This window comes from Rhinopithecus roxellana, chromosome 7 (assembly GCF_007565055.1).
Source record: "Rhinopithecus roxellana isolate Shanxi Qingling chromosome 7, ASM756505v1, whole genome shotgun sequence".
In the NCBI taxonomy this organism is placed as follows: domain Eukaryota; kingdom Metazoa; phylum Chordata; class Mammalia; order Primates; family Cercopithecidae; genus Rhinopithecus; species Rhinopithecus roxellana.
In genome coordinates, this window is record NC_044555.1 from 130,613,805 (window position 1) to 130,636,548 (window position 22,744).

General features: G+C 41.0%; 1 protein-coding gene across 7 annotated transcripts in view; it reads left to right on the forward strand.

The window, feature by feature from the left end:
• Positions 1-1,167: 1,167 nt before the first annotated feature.
• INTS6L (integrator complex subunit 6 like) overlaps positions 1,168-22,744 on the forward strand; it is a 62,294-nt gene continuing 40,717 nt past the window's right edge. For 4 of the 7 annotated variants that reach the window (XM_030933835.1, XM_030933837.1, XM_030933836.1 and 1 more), the window contains exon 1: positions 1,168-1,844. In XM_030933835.1, coding sequence (XP_030789695.1) covers positions 1,521-1,844 — 324 coding nt within the window. In that variant the 5' untranslated portion in view covers positions 1,168-1,520. The remainder of the gene's footprint in view (positions 1,845-22,744) is intronic. The other 3 variants (XM_030933840.1, XM_030933841.1, XM_030933838.1) reach the window with 2 other exon arrangements.

A 22,744-nucleotide genomic window follows, 5' to 3' on the forward strand; every position in this document is an offset into this window, starting at 1 on the left:
TCCTCAATGAAATTGCAAACTCATTGGAGCCCTGGATTCCACATTGTGCATAGTAATTGCCAGGAATACACAAGTCCAAATTTTAAAACTGTGTCATATGAAGTAGTCGATCAAGTGTGGTTGGCCACTTATTGAATCTCTTCACAGAGCCAGACCTGAGAGTATCCGACATTGTTACTCTAACTTCAGGGAGCTGCATTTTCCTTTACTAAAATGAATATAATGCCATCTGCCATAATTAATTCAAAGATTAAACAAGGCTACCGTGGGTGCCTGGCTCTTCATAGGTGCTCAATAAATGTGAGTTGAGAGCCCGCCCCTGTGGTCCCAGCTACTTGGGAGGCTGAGATGGGAGGATCGCTTGAGCCCAGGAGCCGGATGGTGCAGACTGCTATGATGGGGCCACTGCACTCCAGCCTGGGCGATCAAGCGAGATCTTCTTTATTTATTTATATAAATAAATAAATAAATGTGCGAGTTGAATCACAATCTAGGTTTGCAAACCTCCTTGTGTAAAGGCTGCGCAGAGAGAACAGTGGTGGAATTATCACAGGCAGGCCAATGTTTCAAAGAGCTTAGTGAAACTGAAGAAGCTTGTGCATACAAAAGGCCAGTTTAGGTAACTGTGTTTAAGCTTTAGTTTCCTTTCTAAGTAGATATATGTGGAATGCAAGGCCAGCAACCGACTCACAAATACTGATCAAGACGGGGGAGGGATCTAAAGGAATGTGAGTACGTCCTGCCAGGAAAGAAGTTTGCTGCTTCTGAAATATTTTCGTCTTCGCCACTGGCAGGATTGATCGATTGCAGTTAGCAAAGCGTTTTCTGTGCAGACTGTCCAAGCATCTGCTTCTGTACTTCTGTACAACTGTTGCTCAAATTCACTCTTCCTTTCGAATCACCATCTTTGAAGAGCGACAGAAAAATCCATCTAAACCACCCGAACTAATTATTTGAACTGCTTCCAAGTCCTTTAAAGGAGAATCCTAGCGAGGGTCCTTAACACTTCCCCTTACCCTCTGCCTGGGTTCAAACTTCAACTCCCAGGGTTCGCCCAAGTCCCTCCCCCAGTCCTGTCATCTAATGAATATGCAAATACCACATAATTGGCAGCCAATGGCTTGGGTTCTGGTCACATGGTGCCGATGGTAGGTGAGCAGACAGAAGTTGTCAGTGAACAGAGACGGCGCTCAGTCTGGGGCGAGCGCTCTAGTGAGCGCGGACGGATGCTTAGGCAGTAGTCCTGGCAGCGGCAGTAGTGGTGGCAGCAGAAGAGAGGAAGGGGGAGGGCCCCGAGGGCTACACACGCTCACACTTTCAAGTTCCCTTGGAGGGAGAGGAGGTGGGGCTGCAGAAAGAGGAGGCCAGGAGCGGTCCCATCCGTCCCGTCCCGTTTCCCCCTCTTTCTCTTGCTCCTTGCCCCCCGGCTCTGCGAGAGTTGAGGGTTCGGGTGGCTGTACGCGGCAGTGAGGGCAAGAGGGCCAGGAGAGTGGGGAGCGGAGGCAGGAGTGCGGGAGAAGATGCCCATCCTGCTGTTCCTCATAGACACGTCCGCCTCTATGAACCAGCGCACTGACCTGGGCACCTCCTATTTGGACATTGCCAAAGGCGCTGTGGAGTTATTCTTGAAGGTAAAGGGAGGGGAGGGGAGAGATGGGGAGAGCTCCCGAGGGATTTCGGGGTGTGGATTGAGGTGCTTCTGTAACGTTTGTATCGCCCTCCCCCCCTTTCCTACGCGACCCCCTCCGTCATCCCTCGCCCCGCAGCTGCGCGCCCGGGACCCGGCCAGCCGCGGAGACAGGTACATGCTGGTCACCTACGACGAACCCCCGTACTGCATCAAGGTAAAGGGGCTACGGGTGGGGGGACAGGCGGGAAGCGGGAGCAAGTCGGCGGGGGCTGCTTACCCCCCTGCCCCCGCCCGAGGCGGTCCTGCGTCGCCCGGCGGGGCGGGCGGCGGGGGGGCGCAGAGGGCGGTCGGAGTGGTGCCGTCGGCGACTTCGGAGTAGCTGTCGCACCTGGGGTCGGGGAGAGGGGACCGGGTAGGAGCAGCCCCAGGGAGAAACCGCAGGAGGGCCGAGCTCGTGGCGCGACAACCGCAGCTGCCTCGGAACATGGCGGACATTTTGCTTTTGTATGAGCCTGCGAGAGGGAGACTGAGGGCGCTGCTGAGATGGAAAGGAGGGAGGGGAGGGAGGAGCGGGGAAGGAGGGCCCGAAACCCGGAGGGAGGCTGCGAGGCGGTCCCGCCCCTTCGAGGCGCACCGCGCGAGGGTGCGGCCGCGGCCGGGGGGCCGGGCGGAGCCTGCGACTCCGCCCCGAGGTCCTGCGGGCTGGGCGCGCGGGCTTTCCCGGAGCCTGGGCTCCTCCTCCGGCCCCTCCTTCCTCCCCCGGTCTTCCTCCCCCTCCTTGGGCTCTTCGCCGCTTCTCCTCCTTCTCCCCCTCTTCCTCCCGCTCCCCTCCCCTTCCTGCTGAGAGCGTGGCAGAGCCAGCCGCCGGCCTTCAAAGACCAGACAACCGCCTTTGCACTCGTTGGCCTCTCACCACCCCCGCCCAATCGGAAATCTGTCCGCGAAGCCAGCCTCCCCACCCCCAGACCCGGAGAAAGTCATTGCGTTTCTCCTCCGGAACTGGCCAGGTTCAGCCCCGCTCTCAGTTACCTTAGCTACTGTTACTGTTTCATTGGAAATTCCAGCGAAGCAGCGACACGGAGGGGGACGTGCCGAGTGCGAACCCACAGGGGCAGAGCTTTTTAGGGACCCGCTCTACCTATTAACATCGTAAATTAGGTTTGTGCCAGCCACGTAGGAATTAATCCAGGGACAAGAAAGAAAGGAAGGGGAGGACTCAAATGTGAGCATTTGTAATAGTCAAGTTCGATGATTTGATTCTGACCTACAGGAGAAAAGTAGGGAGGACGGCCTCTGTGGGGTAATTTATGTTCCTATGCTGAGGAGATAAAGAACTGCTGCTTTGCCTGCAGTGGCCAGATAAAATGGAATTTAAACTGTTAAACCAACCTGCATAAGAGTCCTGCTTGCATATTGAAAATTTTAAAATACTACCACAATCCTTGACGTTTTTTGTTAGGCTTTTTCTTTTTTCCTCAGAATAATCGTTAATAGTGGTAGGGAGACGCAGTCTGGATGTGTTGTGATCCGTTTCTGTAGAATGAGGTGTTTTAATGAATGGAACCTACCAAGCTGAAGATAGTTGGCCAAAGAGTGTTCCTTCAAGCATAGGGAAACCAAAGAGAAACTAATTTTGTAACTCGTAGCTTCGGTTAACAGTTTAATTAGTAGGTTCCCCTTAAAACTGTTCTTTTTTTCGATACTTTGTTTTCAGTTTGTGATTCTATCCATTTAGAAAAGTGGAACAAGTAGACATCTTTCAAAATGCCATAAGCTTTTTAAAAATGTCAGTTTTCCCAAAAGGGTGTGATCTTTTTTTCCCACATAGAAAAGGAGATGTTTATACATCCTAGGTCTGAATATCTACACCCTTTGACTAGTAATATAGATAAGAACCGACCATTTGTAGTGTGGTCATTTGAAGACACGCTCCTTAATTGGAAGTAGTAAAAAAGATAAACCACAAAGCAGTGTGCCTTCTTTTCCTTAAAGGAACAACTTATTGGCCGGGTGTGGTGGCTCACGCCTGTAATCCTAGCACTTTGGGAGGTCGAGATGGGCGGATTTTCTGAGCTCAGGAGTTTGAGACCAGCCTGGGCAACATGGTAAAACCACGTCTTTACTAAAATACCCCCCCCCCAAAAAAAAAAAAAATCTGCCGGGTGTGGTGGTGGGCGCCTGTAATCCCAGCTACGCGGGAGACTGAGGCATGAGAATTGCTTGAACCCGGGAGGTGGAGGTTGCAGTGAGCCGATACCATGCCACTGCACTCCAGCCCGGGCAACAAAGTGAAACTCTGTCGTCAAAAAAAAAAAAAAAAAAAAAAAGGAACAACTTATTTATCATTTTTCCATATGCCAAGAAGGATGGTTTAAAGATAGTTTTCCATCTATAAAACTTAACAAAACAGTAGTTACAGAAACTTGGGAAAGGAAATAAACCTCATTCTTAATAACCATCATTACATCTTTTAACCTAGCGTTGTGATTACAGTGCACATATTACTTTGTATTCTGCTTTTTCCACCGATTTTTATCCCATGAATTATTCCAGGTCGCCACATAGCCTTCATACTTAAAATTTTTAATGGCTGTGTAATTCATTCATGCTATTTTAAAGGCTCCAGATAGCCCTATAGAACAGACAGGAAAAGTTGGATTTTGTTTTTAGTGGAAATTTCATCAGATAGCTCTTTTTATCCTGCCATTTTTTTCCTAAAGCAAAAAGCACGTTTCCAAATTGAGTTTGATTATTTTTTTCGTTATGTAGGTCAGATATATGGGAAGATACTTTTTGTAATATGTTTATTAATCGTTGGTTATCTTCTTCTTAGTCTATCTTTCCAAAGTTTTTCATTTTAGGTGGTAACTACATGTTCTAGGAAAGGTTAATGATCGTAACGATGTTCTTGTCATTTTGCTCTCTATACCTGAATTAATAATATGCCATATTTTGGTAGCATTTTCTTTTTCTGAGTCTCTTTTCAATCACTCTCTTGCCAGCCTGCCTCCAACCCTCCTCTCAGCATGTGGCAACTATTTGTTCTTTGCTTTTAGGATCTAACCAGCTTGGAAAGTCTGAAATTTTAGAACATCTGGTGATTTTTTTTTTTCTTATAATTTAGTCTAGTCTCACTTGCTAATAGCTGGGAGCCATAAATGTCTGTTTTCTGTCACACTGATTATCAAATAGGTCTTTCTTTGATTGTCAGCAGGCACCTTAGTTCCTACTTAAAAACTTCACTCATAAGGAGTCTGAGGTCTTTTCAGCAAAGTGATGTTGGCTAGGAATTTATTGGTAGCTTATTCTTTTGCAGAATGTGAGTGTATTTTTTTTAATTTCTCCAAGGTTTGAGGACCATTGTTTCTCTTTTTTCACAGTAACTGCTTATTTCTTAGGTCTTGGTTGTATCCAAGTCTAAACACTGTAAAATGAACTTTGTTTTCTACTCGAAGGTTTGTTTCTATTGGTGTTAGACATGAGTTGTGCATTTGGTTGGAAGATTTTTTTTCTTAATAGGCGTACAACTCTTCCCAGTATATCCACTTACAAGCTCCGACAATAAATCTTGTGAAAAGTTACTGTGACTGAAAATGTTCACTAATGTATAATGTTGAATATGTGAATATAGTATTTCACCAAAGACTTCGGAACTTTTTACCGCATACCCCTTACTTTATAGCTGTGTGCTCTTTTAAAATTAGTCATACTTGTTACTTGCAGTCCAGGTTTGCATGGATGGAATTAAGTTTGACTTAAGTACCATATAAAAAGTGTATGAAATGTAAGCATCATGTGCTACGTCTGTTATGTTGCTTTCTAGACAAGTTTTATGCATAGTGTTACAAGTGTTAACCCCACCTTTATACCGTGGTATCTTCAGTATACACAGCTAGCATGAAACCCTGTTTAACATTTAAAAATGTCTAATGTATCCTTGTAAAACTAATATGTGGTTTTTAAAAGTGTTATGTTTTGGGATGTTTTGGTATAATTGTTCTTTTTAGTCTTGGCTGAGGTTCTGCTGTCTTGTATGTTTTGTTTTGCTATGAATAATAATTTCCTTTTATTCAGTGAATAGAAGAGGTAGGCTTGTCACTACTATTACTTCGAAAGAAAGTAAGCTATTAGAGTAGGGTATATACTAACAAAGGTATTCAAAATAGTTTTATGTTGGAAGCTACTTTCTTAAAATTATTTCTTTTTCGTTGAAGGACATTTTTTTTAAAACATAAAATGGAGTTACTTTTCTAGAAATAGTTGAAACATATGTATAAAATACTGGCCAGAAGATTTTTATAAATGGGAAATGATAATGTTTCAAAGAAATATTCTAAGTCTGTAATTTGAAAACATACATTTGAAAAAGTAAAATTTTCCCTGAGCGTTGCCTTTTCACATCCTGTAGCTAGCTTTGCTTACTGGTGTCTGCATGCCTTTGACAACATGTATCAGAAAATAGCAAAATTTTGGCTTACAGATTTAGGAAGTAATCTAAGCTTTTAAAATGATATGTGTCACAGGCATTTTTAAGAATTTTAGCTAAGACATAACTTTTTCATATGCCCATGAATATATTTTATAGACCTTATTTGCAAAAGGAGTGACTTTTACAGGAGCCTTTGATTGTGGTTAAGAAGCTATGGAAGAGCTTGTCAGTGAAATAGTAGCAACATGGCCTGTGAGAGCAATCTTAGACAATGAAAGATGCTTTTAAAACTCAAAATGCCACACAGGCAGTGCATTGACTTTTACAATGAATTGCCTCTCCCATGATCTTGCTTTCTTATCTACCTTCTTTTACTGGCCATTTGTGGCATGCAGCAATAATTATTTTGAAATAAGAAAAGGGGAGAGTCAATAGTAGAAGATGAGACCTCTGGGCAATACAATCTTCAGACTAGGGACCAGCTGGAAGATGACTAGGGAATATGCCTGACAAAATTGTGGAGGCCTGTCTGTTCTGGATCCCCAACCTCTCTGGTATCCATTCATTCTTATTTGCTCCTCGTTTCAACCTTCATCATTTCTCACTTGCAAGCAGTCACTCAATTGTTCTCCCTACTTCCAGTCTTGCTTTCCACTGATTCCTTCCCCTCATTGCCCTCAGATTGATCATTCTTTAAATAAAGTCATTCCCCTATGAAAAAAAAAATCCTTCAGTGGCACTCCATTTCCCAATAATAGTAAATTTCTTGGCCTGGCCTCCATGGCCCTTCATGATTTGGCCCTATTTTACCATGTCTCTGCCCTCTCTTCTCTTCTCATGGACCTCAGGCTTCACTCACAATGAAAAATTAGGTCCTCTCCAAACACACTATGCCAGTTGCTTCTGTGCCATTGTAAATGTTATTCCCTCTGCCTGGGACACATTGGTTGGCCTGACATACCTCAGTTCTTTATTCTATGTTCTCGAAAGTCATTTTGTCCATCTGCCTTTTCCCTACTCCAAGCAGTGTAACAATTTCCTCTGTGTTCCTTTAATGTGTTGTCCACACCTTAACTATACAGCATTTAGCATGTTATACGGGGACTATTAGTGTTCACGTTGACTTCCCTAATGTGAGCTCTTGAAGGGCAAATATTTGAACTTCTAGGTATTTGTATCCCTAGTACCTAAGGGGGTATGTAGATTTTAATATGTACTCAACAAATGGAAAAAAGGTTTCAAGCACTATGTAAGTGTCAAAGCTACTCATTTCTCTCATGTCAAAGCTTACCTCATTCTTGGAACTCTTCCCCATAGAGTAATCACTATTAACAATTTGATATATTTAGTGTTTATTACAGCTAGCATTTTCATATAGGTTCAAGTTTATAATATGGTAGAATCTTATTGTATTTTTTACAAGATAATTGTACCCCTTTTTTCCTTTTTTATCGAAGTATAATTTATATGCAGAAAATTCATGAATCCTGATGACTTGATGCATTTTCATATTTATACATTCATGTAACCACCATCCCAGGCCAAGATATATAACATTTCCATCAACCAGGAAAATGCCTCTTGCATCTTTCTGCAATCCATCTCTCCCCTGCATGTAATTACTGTTCTGACTTTTATCACCATTGTAGTGATATGATCAAAATGGTGTTTCCAAAAGACAAGTCTAACAGTGGATCAACACTACGGCAGTCTAGGCATTCATTTACCATATACTTCTCGGGCATCTCCTCTGCACCAGGCTCTGTTATAGGGGCCTAAGGTGAAATCAGAAAGATCTGGCCTAAGGAGGGACCAGAATAGTAAAAGACATGGTCCTAGTCATTAAAGGTCTTGAGGATAGTCACTGGAAAAAGCTGACTAGAGAAGGTTGCTTAGGATATGGGAAATGTCAAGAGCAGTGGACTCTTAACCAGACAATTGGAGATGAGGGAGGAGGATGCACAGGAGTCGGAGAATCTGATGTGTCTCAAGACTATAACTAGTTAAGACTGGACCACAGAAAGGCTTTGAAACTTACAAGCTAGAGTATGTACATTTCTTCTGGGATGCAGAGCTCTTAGGTAGAACTGAAGAGAAATAGGACAAAACTTGTTGTCTGTATGCTTGTTTGGTTATAATTACCTTTTAAGTGAGCTAAAGGAGGGGAGAATAAAAGGCTAGGGAGACCCAGAAGTTGTAGTTGAAATTGCCTAGTTTTGTATTAGTGCTTGTTGCTTGAGAGCTTTTGGCCTTATGGTTGGGATTGGGGTGGGGGTAGGGAGATGGTGAAGGGCAGGGCACAGGTAAGGAAAGGGCAGATATTTTTTTCTTTTCAGTTTGCCTTTGCTTTGGGAAGATAATTATAATTTAGAACACAGGATTCTCAGTTTCACAGAGTGAAAAAATATGGCAGTGGTTCCACATCTCAGGAAGAAATGTGTTTTCTAGAGAAGGATAGGATTGAAGGACCCTCCTTATGGGAGTGAGAAGGGCAGTGAAGAAAGGAAACTACATGTTTCATTTAAGTCCTTAAATGAAAAACTCTGTAAACATGGCCTCCTCCCAGTTGCCTTTTACCAAAAGAGTGTAGATGAGAGACCCAGGCAGTCCCTTTGTAACTGTGTATTGGGAACTTGGAACACATTATCTCCTGGATACAATGTTGGAAGTGGTGATTACCTTCCCAGACCTTCCTCCCAGGAAAGCCTTTTTAACTCTTAATGTCATTTAGCCATAGACCTATTGTGTTTATCATTGTTTCTAATGGGAAATGGGTTTAAGTTTCCAACTTGATTTGTGGAAAACATATTCCTTCTCTCTTCTTCCTCACAACTGGGTGTGGACTGTGGTTCCTTGAGGGGTGGGAACACTGTAAAGGTTCCAGCAGAGAGGGTGAGGGGCTGAGGTGGCAGTGGAGGTAGGCGTGGCTCTTCACATATGCCAGTTACTCCTATTCATAGATTGGCTACATTTACAGGTTCAGCACAGCATCCACTTAGCCACGTATGGTTATTGAGCACTTGAAAGGTAGCTAGTCTGTCAGTCGGTGCTGCAACAGACAGTGTAAAATATAATATTTTGGATATATTGAGTTAAGTACATTATTAATCTAACTTGTTTCTTTTTACTGTTTTAATGTGGCGAGTTGAAAATTTGAAATTCCATATGTGGCTTGCACTATATTTCTATTAGACAGCAGTATTCGTCTATATTCTTTCTTAAGATATTTTATGATGTTCATATCCTAGAAATTGTTTCTGAAGGAGGATCCTTTCTCTGGAAGTTCCGTTTAAAATGAACACCTCCCCCCACCCCGTGATAAAAGACTCATTTGTGCATGAAAGGTTATCATATAGTTCAGAGTTGATGGCTTGATAACCCTTGCCCATGGGGCAAAATATGAAAGCATCCCATTCTTATTTGTATTGAAAGCTAGTTTGGTTGCTTAGTCTTTTGGATGCAGTTGGTGATCCAACTGGTTGGGTTAGAAGTCTTTTCCTGGGCTAAGTATAATGGAATATGTATGTGAATGAATGTAACTGCAGTAATTCAGAATTCCATTTATAATATGTGCTCACCAGTAGTACTGAATGTTTCATGCTTTCAGTGTTATTGGAAATATGTAACATGTCCCTTGTTAGATTTACATAGCTACTTTGCCCAATAATTCTCAGGAGCAGCATTCTTTAGGAAGCTTAGAGGATAAAGTTTAGAGGATAAAGAATAAATACTCTAGTTTGGCATAGTGTAAAACTTAACAAAGGGGAATTTGTATCACTACTGTTTTTGAAAACTTTATTGATGTTCCCCAGCGGAGCCCTTGTCTTACATCATGGCAAGTCATCAGTAGCGTTAAAATGAGGGAGAGGCCACATGACTGGAGGGCTCCTAGGATTCTTACTTCTGACAGTCTTTAACTTTTTCAAAACTTAATCCTCCTAGTGGAGGTTACAGGAGTGGTTGTTATTTTTTGGTAACTATAATGGCTCCCATTTAAGGAAGAAGCACCAATGTCTAATTCTGAGGCTGGGTGGATGTGTAGATATGCTGATGAATAGCATCTATAAGAGGTAGGACCACTTTATATCCCTAATTTTGGATCCTACTAAATCCCATCTTATGGTCGAAGGTGTTATCTAGCTTGTATAGCATATCCCTGTATTTCAGATATGATTTGACTTATATTTGCTTCCTTATAATAATGAACAGTCACAAAATAGCTTTCAAATAATAGCAGCTGACATTTATTGAGTAATGCTTAGGTACAGGGCAATGTGCCAATGAATGTAAAATGTTTATTTAGTTTCTCTTCCTAGTCAGCCTGTGTACTGGTATTACTGGGTACTATTATTATCCTCATTTTATAGATGAGGGAACCAGGGCCCAGAGAGGTTAAGTAACATAGCCAGTAGTAACCCAGGTCTGTCTCTATTCCAGTCTATTCAGTGATTAACCTCTTCACTTTTCCTATGAATTTTGACACAACATTCCTTTTGATAACTTCTCACTGGTATTTTCTCAGTATGATGCATGTCCTAGAGCCATCATTTTTTAAACATAATTGTCATGCTGTTATTTATAGCTGCTTTTAATGTAATAGTGCTTGGTATTGTAGCAAGCACTCAGTGAATGAAAATTATTACTGCTAGTGTTATTATTTTTAATATTTCTCTGACTTGCTGGGTGAGTATTGTGGTACATTTGTTTGTAAAACATTTTTGGCCGGGCGCGGTGGCTCAAGCCTGTAATCCCAGCACTTTGGGAGGCCGAGACGGGCGGATCACGAGGTCAGGAGATCAAGACCATCCTGGCTAACATGGTGAAACCCCACTCTACTGAAAATACAAAAAACTAGCCGGGCGACCTGGCGGGTGCCTGTAGTCCCAGCTACTCGGGAGGCTGAGGCAGGAGAATGGCGGGAACCCGGGAGGCGGAGCTTGCAGTGAGCTGAGATCTGGCCACTGCACTCCAGCCTGGGCGACAGAGCAAGACTCCGTCTCAAAAAAAAAAAAAAAAAAAAAACATTTTTGCCTTTGATGTCCCACAGTTATGCCCCTACTGATGACAGATACAGAGTTGTTGAGACTCTCAGTTGATGGAGTATGAGATAGTTGAGGACTGGAGGATGTGAACTGGTGGCCTAGGCTGAGTAGGCCCTATAGGAATAGTGGTAGTTTTGTAAAAGCAGCAGGGTAGTCCTTGGCTATCTATTCATAATAGCCACTAGAAACTGATATGCCTTCTTCACTTTACCAATCTCCTGATAAATGCTTTTTTTATGAGGAAAAGAAAGATATTCAGTGTACTCCACAGTAGCCATTTGTTTTTTCTAATCCACAGCCTCTGGAGGAGGTAGACATGGTTTTTAAAAAGGTTTGGAAAACCATCATGCCTTTGCATAGTTTTGTGTATCAGCCTGAGCCTTATCTGCTGGTGTGGTCCTCATTTCAACCACTTCTTCCATTTTCCTCAAGCCACACCCTGTCATAGTCAGATGGTTGGTTTTTTTCCCTCCTGTCTAGTTAGATGGCCTGGGGTAGAAGAGGGATTTTAGAGAAGAAATAGAGATGTCAGTCAGTGGGGTCTTAACCAGAAAAACATTGCATGAAGACTTTTGGGTGGTGTGCCAGATGTTTATAGAAAAAGTAGAATTCTGTATCTTAAACCATTTCCCCCTGGTTATACTACTCATTAATGTCAGTTGCTCTTTCATTATCTATATCCTGCCCTGTAGCTCAAATAGTTCAGTGAACTTAGTACCAGGAGCCAAACACAGGATTTAAATGCAATTGAACAAAAAGTCTTGAAACATTTTTGTTGGTGCAACTGAAAAACAGTACTGTTAAGAAAAGTAAATATGATTTATTAAGATCCTAAGATTTATTGTCAAGCTACTTGGGCAAAATTACTAATATTCATCCTCTTTGTCCTTGACTACATTTGAAACTAACTACTTCTCCCTTCCACAACTTATTACTTCCTATATTCTGTTTCTCCACTTCTTTCTCTCATAATTATTTCTCTGTCTTCCAAAGTCTTTCCCTTGGGGAGTGTATCCTGCTTCATTTGTGGTTCCAAATATTCTGACACACACTGATGCTTCACCATCTTCAGCTCTTACTCAGGCATCTCAACTGACTGCATTACATCTCCACACATCTCCCGTGACTGTCTGTCCTGCTATCAGCTCACAGTCAGACCTCTGTCATTATTCATCTTTGTTTGGTTTGTTTGTTTGTTTGTTTTGCCTTCCATCTGCCATCCCTTTGAAATTTCTTTTACGTGTGTTCCTTCGACTCAATTTCTGTTGCCATCACTTTAATCGAGGTTCTCATGTTTTTATGCTTTGACCACTGTACCAACCTTCTAACTGGACTCCCAAGTGCCTCCAAAATTCCTGTCTTCACTTAAATCAACTGCTAACTTTCGAAAAAAGTTGGTTTTATCATATCACCCTCCCCACCAGCCTTCAGTCTCCCCATGCCTATGGGGTCAAGTCTAAATTCCCCAGCATGCCATTCTGAGCTCTCTAGTATCTGTTAAAAACTTATTTTCCATCATTTCCCACAGAAGCCCTGCACTGTCTCTTCTACTCTCTGAGTGTATCTCCCCATTCTTGATGCCAGCCCTTAGAGCATCAGTTAGTCAAAGGAAGAAGAGATATAGAGCCAGGAGAGCTGAAGGCCTGGGGGAGGAGAGGAAGTAAACTGAAAGCATTCCATTAAGGGTGTGACTTGAGGGTGAGGACATGACAGAACATGCTTTAAAATGCTATTATAATGATGAGAAGTTGCAGAAGGAAGAAGGGTGGGAGCTGGAGTATGACCGTTAGGGTTTGATTAGCCTGAACTCTAGACCAAGATGTTTTAATTTAAATTGACCTGAAGTTGCCCGGAGGCACTGCTGTTTAATTAGAAGGGCCAGTCCCTCTGCCAAAGACAGCCCACATAACTAGACAGGGGACAACAGGATTCCAGGGAGAATATCTAGCCTTTAATATAGCCATGACATTGGAAAGTGGAGACCCCCTCCTGTTTTATTTCTTGAAGGAGGATGTTGACGATAAGCAGAGCAAAGCTCTGCACTTTTCTTAATAGCTTATGTAGGTTTGTAAACTCCATTTCATAGTGATGCCTTTGAGTTGTGTGTTAGAGGTAGATTTAGGCTATAGCTAGGTACTTTTATAAAATCAGATTTTAAAAAGTGGACATAGTACATCCTGTCTAGTAGATCATACCATCTACTGTCATGTAGTATGGCAAACTGTGTCATTTTCACTTCAGTAGCTCTGTCAAGAGTGCTGGACTGGAAGGCAAGAGATCCATGTTCTTAGCCTGAGTCTGTTACTAATTATACACATGACCCCAGGCAAGTCACTTAACCTTTTATGGTGTCAGTTTCCTTATCTATTAAATGAAGGGATTAGACTAGATTATTTCCAGGGCTCCTTCCGAAAAAGTACAGGAGAGAGTTGTGTAACTGAAAGGCAGGAAGTGGAATAATTGAGGCTTGGAATTCAGGGTGACTTAAAAATTACTTTAGGCCGGACATAGTGGCTCACACCTGTAATCGCAGCACTTTGGAAGGCTGAGGTGGGAGGACCACTTGAGCCCAGGAGTTTGAGACAGCCTAGGAAACATGGCAAGACCCTGTCTCTACAAAAAATAATTTAAAAAAAGAAAAGTAGTCTGGTATAGTGGCACATGCCTGCAGCCCCAGCTACTCAGGAGGCTGAGGTGGGAAGATCACTTGAGCCCAGGATTACAAGACTGCAGTTAGCTATGTTCACACCAGTGCACTCCAGCCTGTGCCACAAAGCGAGATCCTGTCTCAAAAAAACAAACAAACAAACAACAACAACAACAACAACAACAAACTTTAAATTTTAGAAAAGAGGTCCTGGATGTGTTTAATGTGCTATATCACACACTTAGTGGTTAAATTGGTAAATGCCACTCCATCTTATTGATGTCAATTCTGTTTGCTGTAAACAATTTAATAATGTTCATGACAGAGTCCTATCAATACTTTGGAAGAGTGAGAGTGAGGGTTTGGAAAACAGACAGACTAACTAACTTTGTATTTTGTTGGGATTTTTAGCAATGAATGCATGTTACTTTTACCATGTAAAAAGTAGCTCATAACAATTTTTTGAAATTATTTATTTTCATCAACTTTTAAGTTCTAGGGTACATGTGCAAGATATGCAGGTTTTTTAACATGTGCCATGGTGGTTTGCTGCATAGATCATCCCATTACCTAGGTGTTAAGCCCAGCATCCATTAGCTATTCTTCCTGATGCTTTTCCTTCCCCAACCCCCTTTCACAGGCCCCACCCAGTGTGTGTGGTTCCTCCCATGTGTCCATGTGTTCTCATGGAAGAATTTTTCCTAAAAGAATTAGTCCTGGGGAAAGAGGTACTGTGTAATCTTCAGAAAGTAATAAATGGCCATTCTGCTATCTCATATGTTCAACACTTTCTGCAATGCTTAGGTGGCTTAGTCTCACTCCTGTCCATGTATGTTTTTTCCAAGGCCAAACATTTTTATTATTTTGTGTATCTGTCCATAAAATGAACCAAAATGTAACCAACTGAACGTGTGATATGCGCAATAGTAGTTTTTTTTCCCCTGATAATAGGTATTAGTTGATAGCTGCAGTCGAAGTGGTCTGAGACTGGGAAAGGAAACTTTTCACATTTACATATGACCAAGTTTAGTAAGTTCTAAGATGTTTCTGCTTCAGTGGCAGTGCAGTTGACTTTTGGAGGGAGGAGAAAAGCTTCTAAAATTATTAGTTTCTACATGTTACTGTCCACTGGTGAAGGTCAGATTTCTTTTGATATTATCATGTTTTCCAGTAAACTTTGAGAAGTGTGCTGCTTCACGATTTTATCGTAATTCCCTGGGGTAAGAATTGAAAACTTCATAAACATATTTTGTAAATTTTCTAGATCCTTATGATTGTTTGTATGCTTAAAAAACTTCATACTAAGTATTACTTTAAAGAGGTCAGTAACACAAAATGGTGAACTATGTGTCAGTGGAACCAAACTGTGAATCATTTCTTTGCCCAGTTTCATTAAAATATATGATCACCTGAGTCTTTAACTGTCTGCTGAAGATCAGTGCAGCAGGCCACAGACTGTTAAATACATTTCTGCAATATACTGGGGGAGGTAAATTTCTTAATATCTTTGTTAAAAAGTAGAATACACAAGTAAGCTAGATTTCATATATGTAGTCTTGGTTGGTAGTATCTGCTGAAGTGTGTGGAGGAAAATTGGTAGATCAAAACACAGAATGATAGCATTCAGAATTCTCAGGGAGAGAACCGATTTAATCAAATAAAATGAACTTTACACATTTTGGCAAGTTCAGGACACTAAGAAAAGCCCTTGGGGAAGTAACTTTTATAAAACTGAATCCAAGAGAACTGGTTATTCTTTTTTTTTTTTTCTTTTTTTTTTTTAAAGATAAGGTCTTGCTCTGACACCCAGGCTGGGGTGTAGTGGTGTTATCATAGTTCACTGTAGCCTCAAACTCCTGGGTTCAAGCGATTACCACTCGAGACTACAAACACATGCCACTATGGTTGGCTAATTTGTATGTTAATTTTTTGTAGAGAGAGGGGTCTTGCTATGTTGTCCAGGCTGATCTTGAACTCGTGGGCTCAAGTGATCCTCTCTCCTCAGCCTCCCAAAGTGTGTTGGGATTACAGGCATGAGCCATTGCACCCAGCCTTGGATATTCTTTAAAAAGTAATTTTAAAGCTACACTATACATTTAAAACACACAACAGTAAAATACCTCCTTTGAGCGTTGAAGTATATTAGTACCTTGAGTCAAGCGAGTAAAGCACAAAAAAGTGAAATCCAGCCAACTTGCTAGAGTATCAGGGAAAAAGTTGTGTCAGGGTCAGAAAATATAAGCAAGAAGGAAGCTTTTAGGGGAGGTACAAGAAGGAAGACAGTTCTATTCTTGTAATGATATAGTGTATTCTTAGTGTGTACTTCATAATTGTAACAACCTCCTTTATAGGTGTGCTAGCTGTAAAAATCATTTTACAAAGATATTTTAAACAGTTTAAAGTGATTAAGCTATCACAGTGTTCTGTTACCTAAGACAGCAAGTAAACCTTGTCTTTGTTATCCAAATTGAAGTCCATTGTAATTGTGAGAAGAAGATTCTTGAAGTTGAGAAGTTTTAACTTGCCCAAATATTCAGGGCAAAGACCAAGAGAAAAGTCATTTGTCTCCTAGGGAGACAGAGATGATTGGAAAAGCAGGGCTTCTTATTTTTCATGTCATTCCATCTCACTGGTGAGTTTACCAATGCAGGAACAGTTTGTGATGACAAAGATGACAGAATGCTAAATTGAAGAAGAAAGTAAGTTGGTTGAAAAATACTGTTGGAATTGATTTATGCAAATTTTCTGGGTTGTTTCAGAGCAAGTTTTCCCCAAACTTATGGAGAGCAGATGGAAAAAGGAAAATAGTTTATCTTTCAACAAGAGAAATGATGGCCCTGCTAAATTTAGACTCTTTGGCTTTAACTTGTGACATCTGGGAAAATACTCAAATCTGTTAATCATTTAGTTTGTATAACCACCTAGAAGAGCCCAATGTCCAGGATAGACCTCTAACATGGGCTTACAAATGGCAGATATTACCAGGCTGATTTAATTTCCTTTAATAAAAGATAAAAAGTCTTGTCAAGGAGAGGAAAGCAACATGCATTGGCTTTCTGGATGTCAACAAGGTTTTCATTCATTCATTGTGAAGGGCTTGCTAACAAGCTAGGAAGATTTGGACTGGACTGCGCTGCTCAGGGGAATGTCCAGATAGGCTGTGGGATGTATGTGCCTAAAACAAGTCAGTGCAGTGGCTCAGCACCAAGTCAGGGGGACACAACAAGTGGAGCCTCCCAGCAAGAAGTTCTGTCACTGCTGTGTGAAGGAGCCTGGCTTGTGAAAATTCATAATGTACAAAGATTCTTTTTACTGTTTGGAAAGATTCACTGCCAGTCCCTTTAAATAGCTACCATCCTAGAGAATATTAATCATTCAACTATTTTTTTGATTTATAAATAGTCAATTCACATACCGTTTGTAAGGGTTTCTTTTCTTGTGGAAATTTAGGTACAGCTGCCCTAAATATTTTTATCAGTTACCTTGGCTGGGGAAATTAACAGCATGTTTATTGAACTTGTACATTATACTGTGTTATAACATTATACCATTTTCCAAATGTTAGTAAGGTTGCTAACATTTTGGAAAAGGATTACAAGTGACCTTTAGAGATAGAACAGGAGTTTTCAGAAAGGCCTCTGACACCACTCCCACATCCCCTTCAAGGACAGTTGATCTGCTTTTATCTCTTTTACTTGTTCTTAGTTCCTGGCAAGATTTCAATGGAGGAAAAGGCTTCTCTATTTAAAAAAAAATAAAAATCAATGAAAATCAATGAATCAGAAAAGTGGCCTGGCTAAAATGGGATGAAGTTCAGGAAGGACAAGTATTAGGATAGATACTGAGGGATACTGAAGTTTAGGGGAGCCGCTAAATAACACTCCTTCATTTCCCTCCTCCACTTGAAATCTATTGAGAAATAAGACCCAGAAGCCAACCAGAGTTCCAGATTACAGCTTTATTCCTGGTCAAAGCTGGAGGAAAGGATATAGCCTACATGTGTATTCATGAAAAGCTTCCAAGTAGTTCACATATTGACAGACCTACCCTATGGGTCTGTTGTAGGGGTGGAACCTACCCCTTAAGCACCACATGTCAGAGAACATACCAGAATATTCAAAAGAGCTTCAGCAACAGGCCTGCAGAGAGCATGCCAGTTTCCTGTTTGCAAACCAACTAGTCAGATGAGAAGGTGGAAATGTGGGTGCAGAGGGTAATAGAAAAGAAAATATTGCTTTTAGGCTTTGCCCTTCTGAGGAGAAAAGTGCAAATTCTCTCCTTCCTGTGGTGATGTCAGTGGAGAATAAATAGCTAGTGGCTAGTCAGATCAAGCTGGGACAAGAACCCAGGTCACTTTCTGTCAGTGACAGAAAGGCCCATGTTTTTCTGTTGGTATGAAAAGACATTTTTAGTTGACTATGGAAACTTAAACCCAACCTGAATTAACATATTTACTGAGACAGGAGGTGTTCTCTTTCTGTAAGTCAGATTTACATAAAGGATTGTTACAGGGTGTAGAATTATAAGATATATAAGTCTGATTTATATTAAAGGAAGGTATAGAATTATAGGATATAAAAACTGCAAGGGACCTTAGAGTTGGTTTTTCAGCCCTTTCATTCCTTGGGTGAGGAAACAGCCCCAGTGGGATTAAGTGACTTACTCTGGACCACTTGCCAAGCGAGTTTGAGACAGCTAGGAATAGACCAGGCCCTTCTAATTCTTAATTCACTGTTCCCCATACCTAATTGTTCTGTACTTAGATGTCAGGGAAAGTAGGCTTAAAGTGAAATTTGAAAATTTTATTAAACGTCTAAACTAATCTAACATGACATATCTGTGAAGTGAATATAGGCTTACCATGAAGATAGTGCAGGTTCAATTCCCAGACCACCACAATGAAGTGAGTCACAAGAGTTTTTTGCTTTCCCAGTTTACACGATACTGTAGTCTATTAAGTGTGCAATAGCATTATGTCTAAAAAACAATGTATACACCTTAATTGAAAATACTTTATTGCTAAAAAAATTGTTAATGATCACCTGAGCCTTCAGCCAGTCATAATCTTTTTGCTGGTGGAGACTCTTGCCTCGATGTTGATGGCTGCTGAGTGATCAGGGTAGTTGTTGCTGAAGGATGGGGTGGCTGTGGCAATTTCTTAAAATAAGACAACTACAAATTTTGCCGCATTGGTGGACACTTCCTTTCAGGAAAGTTTTCTCTGAAGCATGCAGTGCTTTTTGATAACATTTTATCCACAGTAGAACTTCTTTCTATTTTCTTTTATTGGAGTCTGTCCTCTCAAACTCTGCCACTGATGTATAAACTCAGTTTATATAATATTGTAAATCCTTTGTTGTCATTTCAACAATGTTCACAACATCTTCACCATGAGTAGATTCCATCTCAGGAAACCACTTTCTTTGCTTATTCATAGGAAACAACTCAATCATTAAAGTTTTATTATGAGATTGAAGCAATTCAGTCACATCCTTAGGCTTCACTTCTAAATCTAGTTCTCATGCTCTTTCTACCACTTATGCAGTTACTTCCTCAACTGGACTTTTGAACTCCTTAAAGTCATCCATGAAGGTTGGAATCACCTTCTTCCAAACTCCTGCTAATGTTGATCTTTTGACCTCCTCCCACGAATCACGAATGTTCTTAATGTCATCTAGAATGTTGAATCCTTCCCAGAAGGTTTTCAACTTCGCCCAGATGCATCACAGGGATCACTATCTATGGCAGCTGTAGCCCTACAAAATGTACTTCTTAATAGCCTTACAAAATGTATTTTTTAAATAATAAGACTTGAAAGTCAAAATGACTCCTTCATCCATGGGCTGCAGAATGGATGTTGTGTTAGCAGGCATGACAATAACATTGATTTCCTTGTACATCTACATCAGGGCTCTTGGGTGGCCGGGTGCATTGACAATGATCAACAGTATTTTGAAAGGAATCTTTTTTTCTGAGCATTAGGTCTCAAGAGTGGGCTTAAAATATTCAGTAAACCATGCTGTAAACAGATATGCTGTCATCCAGGTTTTGTTGTTCCATTGCTAAAGCACAGGCAAAGTAGATGTACACAGGGCCCTTGGATTTTCAGGATGGCAAATGAATGTTGGCTTCAGCTTAAAGTTGCAAGCTGCATTAGCCCCTAACAAAAAGTCAGTCTGTCCTTTGAGGCTTTGAAGTCAGGCATTGACTTCTCCTTTCAAGTTATGGAAGTCCTAGATTGTGTCTTCTTCCTATAGAAGTCCGTTTCATCTACATTGAAAATCTGTTCTTCAGTGTAGCCACTCTCATCAGTGATCTTAGCTAGATCTTCTGGATAACTTGCTATAGCTTCTATATCAACACCTGCTGCTTCACCTTGCACTTTTATGACATGGAAGTGGCTGCTTCTTCTAGCTTCAAAGTTTTCTTCTGCAGCTTTCTTACCTCTCTCAGCCTTCATAGAGTTGAAGATTCATTCTGTCAACTCTAGGAAGAGTTAGAGCCTTGCTCTGGATTAGGCTTTGGTTTAAGGGAATGTTGTAGCTGGTTTGATCTTCTCTGCAGACCACTAAAACTTTCTCCATATCAGCAATGTGGCTATTTTTCTTCTTATTCCTGTGTTTCCTGAAGTAGCATTTTAAATTTTCTTCAAGAGCTTCCTTTGTATTAACAACATGGCTGTTTGGTGCAAGAGGCCTACCTATCTCAGCTTTCGACATGCCTTCCTCACTAAGTTTAATCATTTCTAGCTTTCGATTTAAAGTGAGAGAAGTGCAACTGTTCCTTTCACCCAAACACTTAAGAGTCCATTGTAGGGTTACTAATTGGCCTGATTTCAATATTGTTGTGTCTCAAGGAATAGGGAGGCCTGAGGAGAGGGAAAGAGATAGGGAACAGCTGGTCAGTGGAGCAGTTAGGACACATACAACATTTATCGATTAAGTTCACTGCCATCTTATATGGGTATGGTTCATGGTGCCCCAAAATAATTACAATAGTAACATCAAAGCTCACTGATCATAGATCACCATAAAAGATATAATAATAGTGAAAAAGTTAGAAATATTGCAAAAATTACCAAAATGTAACAGAGAAACACAAAGTGAGCACATGCTGTTGGAAAAATGGCACTGATAATACAGGGCTGCCACAAACATTCAATTTGTAAAAAATGCAATATCTGTGAGGTGCAATAAAGCAAAGCACAATAAAACGAGGTATGCCGATATCCATAATGTGTGGAAGAGTGGTTTAAATTGGTGGGCTCTGAAGTTAGGTTATCTGGATTCAAATCTTGGCTGTGCCATTTCCTAGTTGTTTGGCCTGGACAAGTTGCTTCGCTTTCCCAAGCCTCAGTATGCTCATGTATAAAGTGGAGATAATAACAGCACCTACCCAGAGGGTGGCTGTGAGGTTCATGTAAGAAGGATGTATATTACATGCTATGCTTAGTATAAGTTAGTTCCTAACATATAAGCACTGATAAATATTAGCTATCCTTAGTCATCATCATGATTATTTTACCTCAGAGAGACTTTTAAAATTTGACCTGTGAAGATAATAAACCCTTAGCTTAGGATTTTACCCATCCCAAGTTACTCCTTTGTCCTAAACCTCCATTCTTTAGGCCTCTTGTAATCATCTTTTACTGTCTGTCCTTTGGCCCCATGCTCTATCACCAAGTCCTGTCCTATTTGTTTCACATGTTTCTCATTTAACTCTTTCATCTGTGTTTCCATACTAATTCAGGTCTTGATTCCCCAGGTGTGACTTACTATTCACGCCTCTTAGCTGCTGCTCCTTCTCCTCTTCCTCCTCTTCCTCCTCCTCCTCCTCCTGCCCCCCTCATCCTCCCTGTCCTTTTTTTTTTTTTTTTGAGACAGGCCCTGGTTCTGTCACCCAGGCTGGAGTGCAGTGGCATGATCATGGCACACTGCAGCCTCCACCTCCTGGGATCAAGTGATCCTCCTGCCTCAGCTTTCTGAGTAGCTGGGACCACAGGTGCACACCACCATACCCGGCTATATTTTTGTGTGTGTATTTTTGGTAGAGACAGGGCCTTGTCATGTTGCCCAGGCTGGTCTCGAATTCCTGAGCTTAAGCTATCTGCCAGCCTCGGCCTCCCAAAGCGTTGGGATTACAGGTGTGAGCCATCGCGCCTGGCCTCAAACCTCCTAGCTTCTTCTGACTACAGCTTCACCTTCCTCCAGGCTGTCCTGTATGTAACTATCAGACTGATTTTCTGTTTACCCCTGCCTTGGATTCTGTAGTGTGTCTACTGTCTGCTGCTTTTAAGGCCAGGCTCTCATACCTCAACTTCAGGTCTTTTAGGAACATCAGTGTCCAATAGAAATATAATGCCAGTCATACACATAATTTAAAAAATTCTAGTAGCCACATTAAAGAGTAAAAACAGGTAAAATTAATTTTACTAAAATATTTTATGTAACCAAAAATATCTAGGACATTATCATTTCAACATGTAATCAGTACAAAAATAATGAGATTTTGGCATTTCTTGTTCTGCATCCTCAAAATGCCAAATGCATTCTATACTTACATCACATCTCAATCCAAACTAACCACACATCAAGTGTTAAATAACCACATGTAGCTAAAAGCTACTGTATCAGATAGTGCAGCTGTAGAATGTGACTTGCCACCACATAAACAAGACATAACTATGTTTCACTTCTTCCTTGTCTGTTAAAATAGGGATGTTAATGCCATGCCTATTTTATAGGGTTGTCCTAAGCCAATGTGAAGTGTGAAAGTGCTTTGTAAGCAGTAAAGTTCTGTAAGAATGTATAGAAGTTATTATCAGGAGTGAAGGTTTTTACTAATATAAGAATACAATATCTTTGGAGTAAAGTAATTTAAAAGAAAAAACCATATTAAGGAGGCAAATTAGCTGTCCTGAATTCATTTGTGAAAAAAAATTAAGCAATGAACGGAGAGTATAAATGTATACTCACTATCTCTTTATAATTATCTTT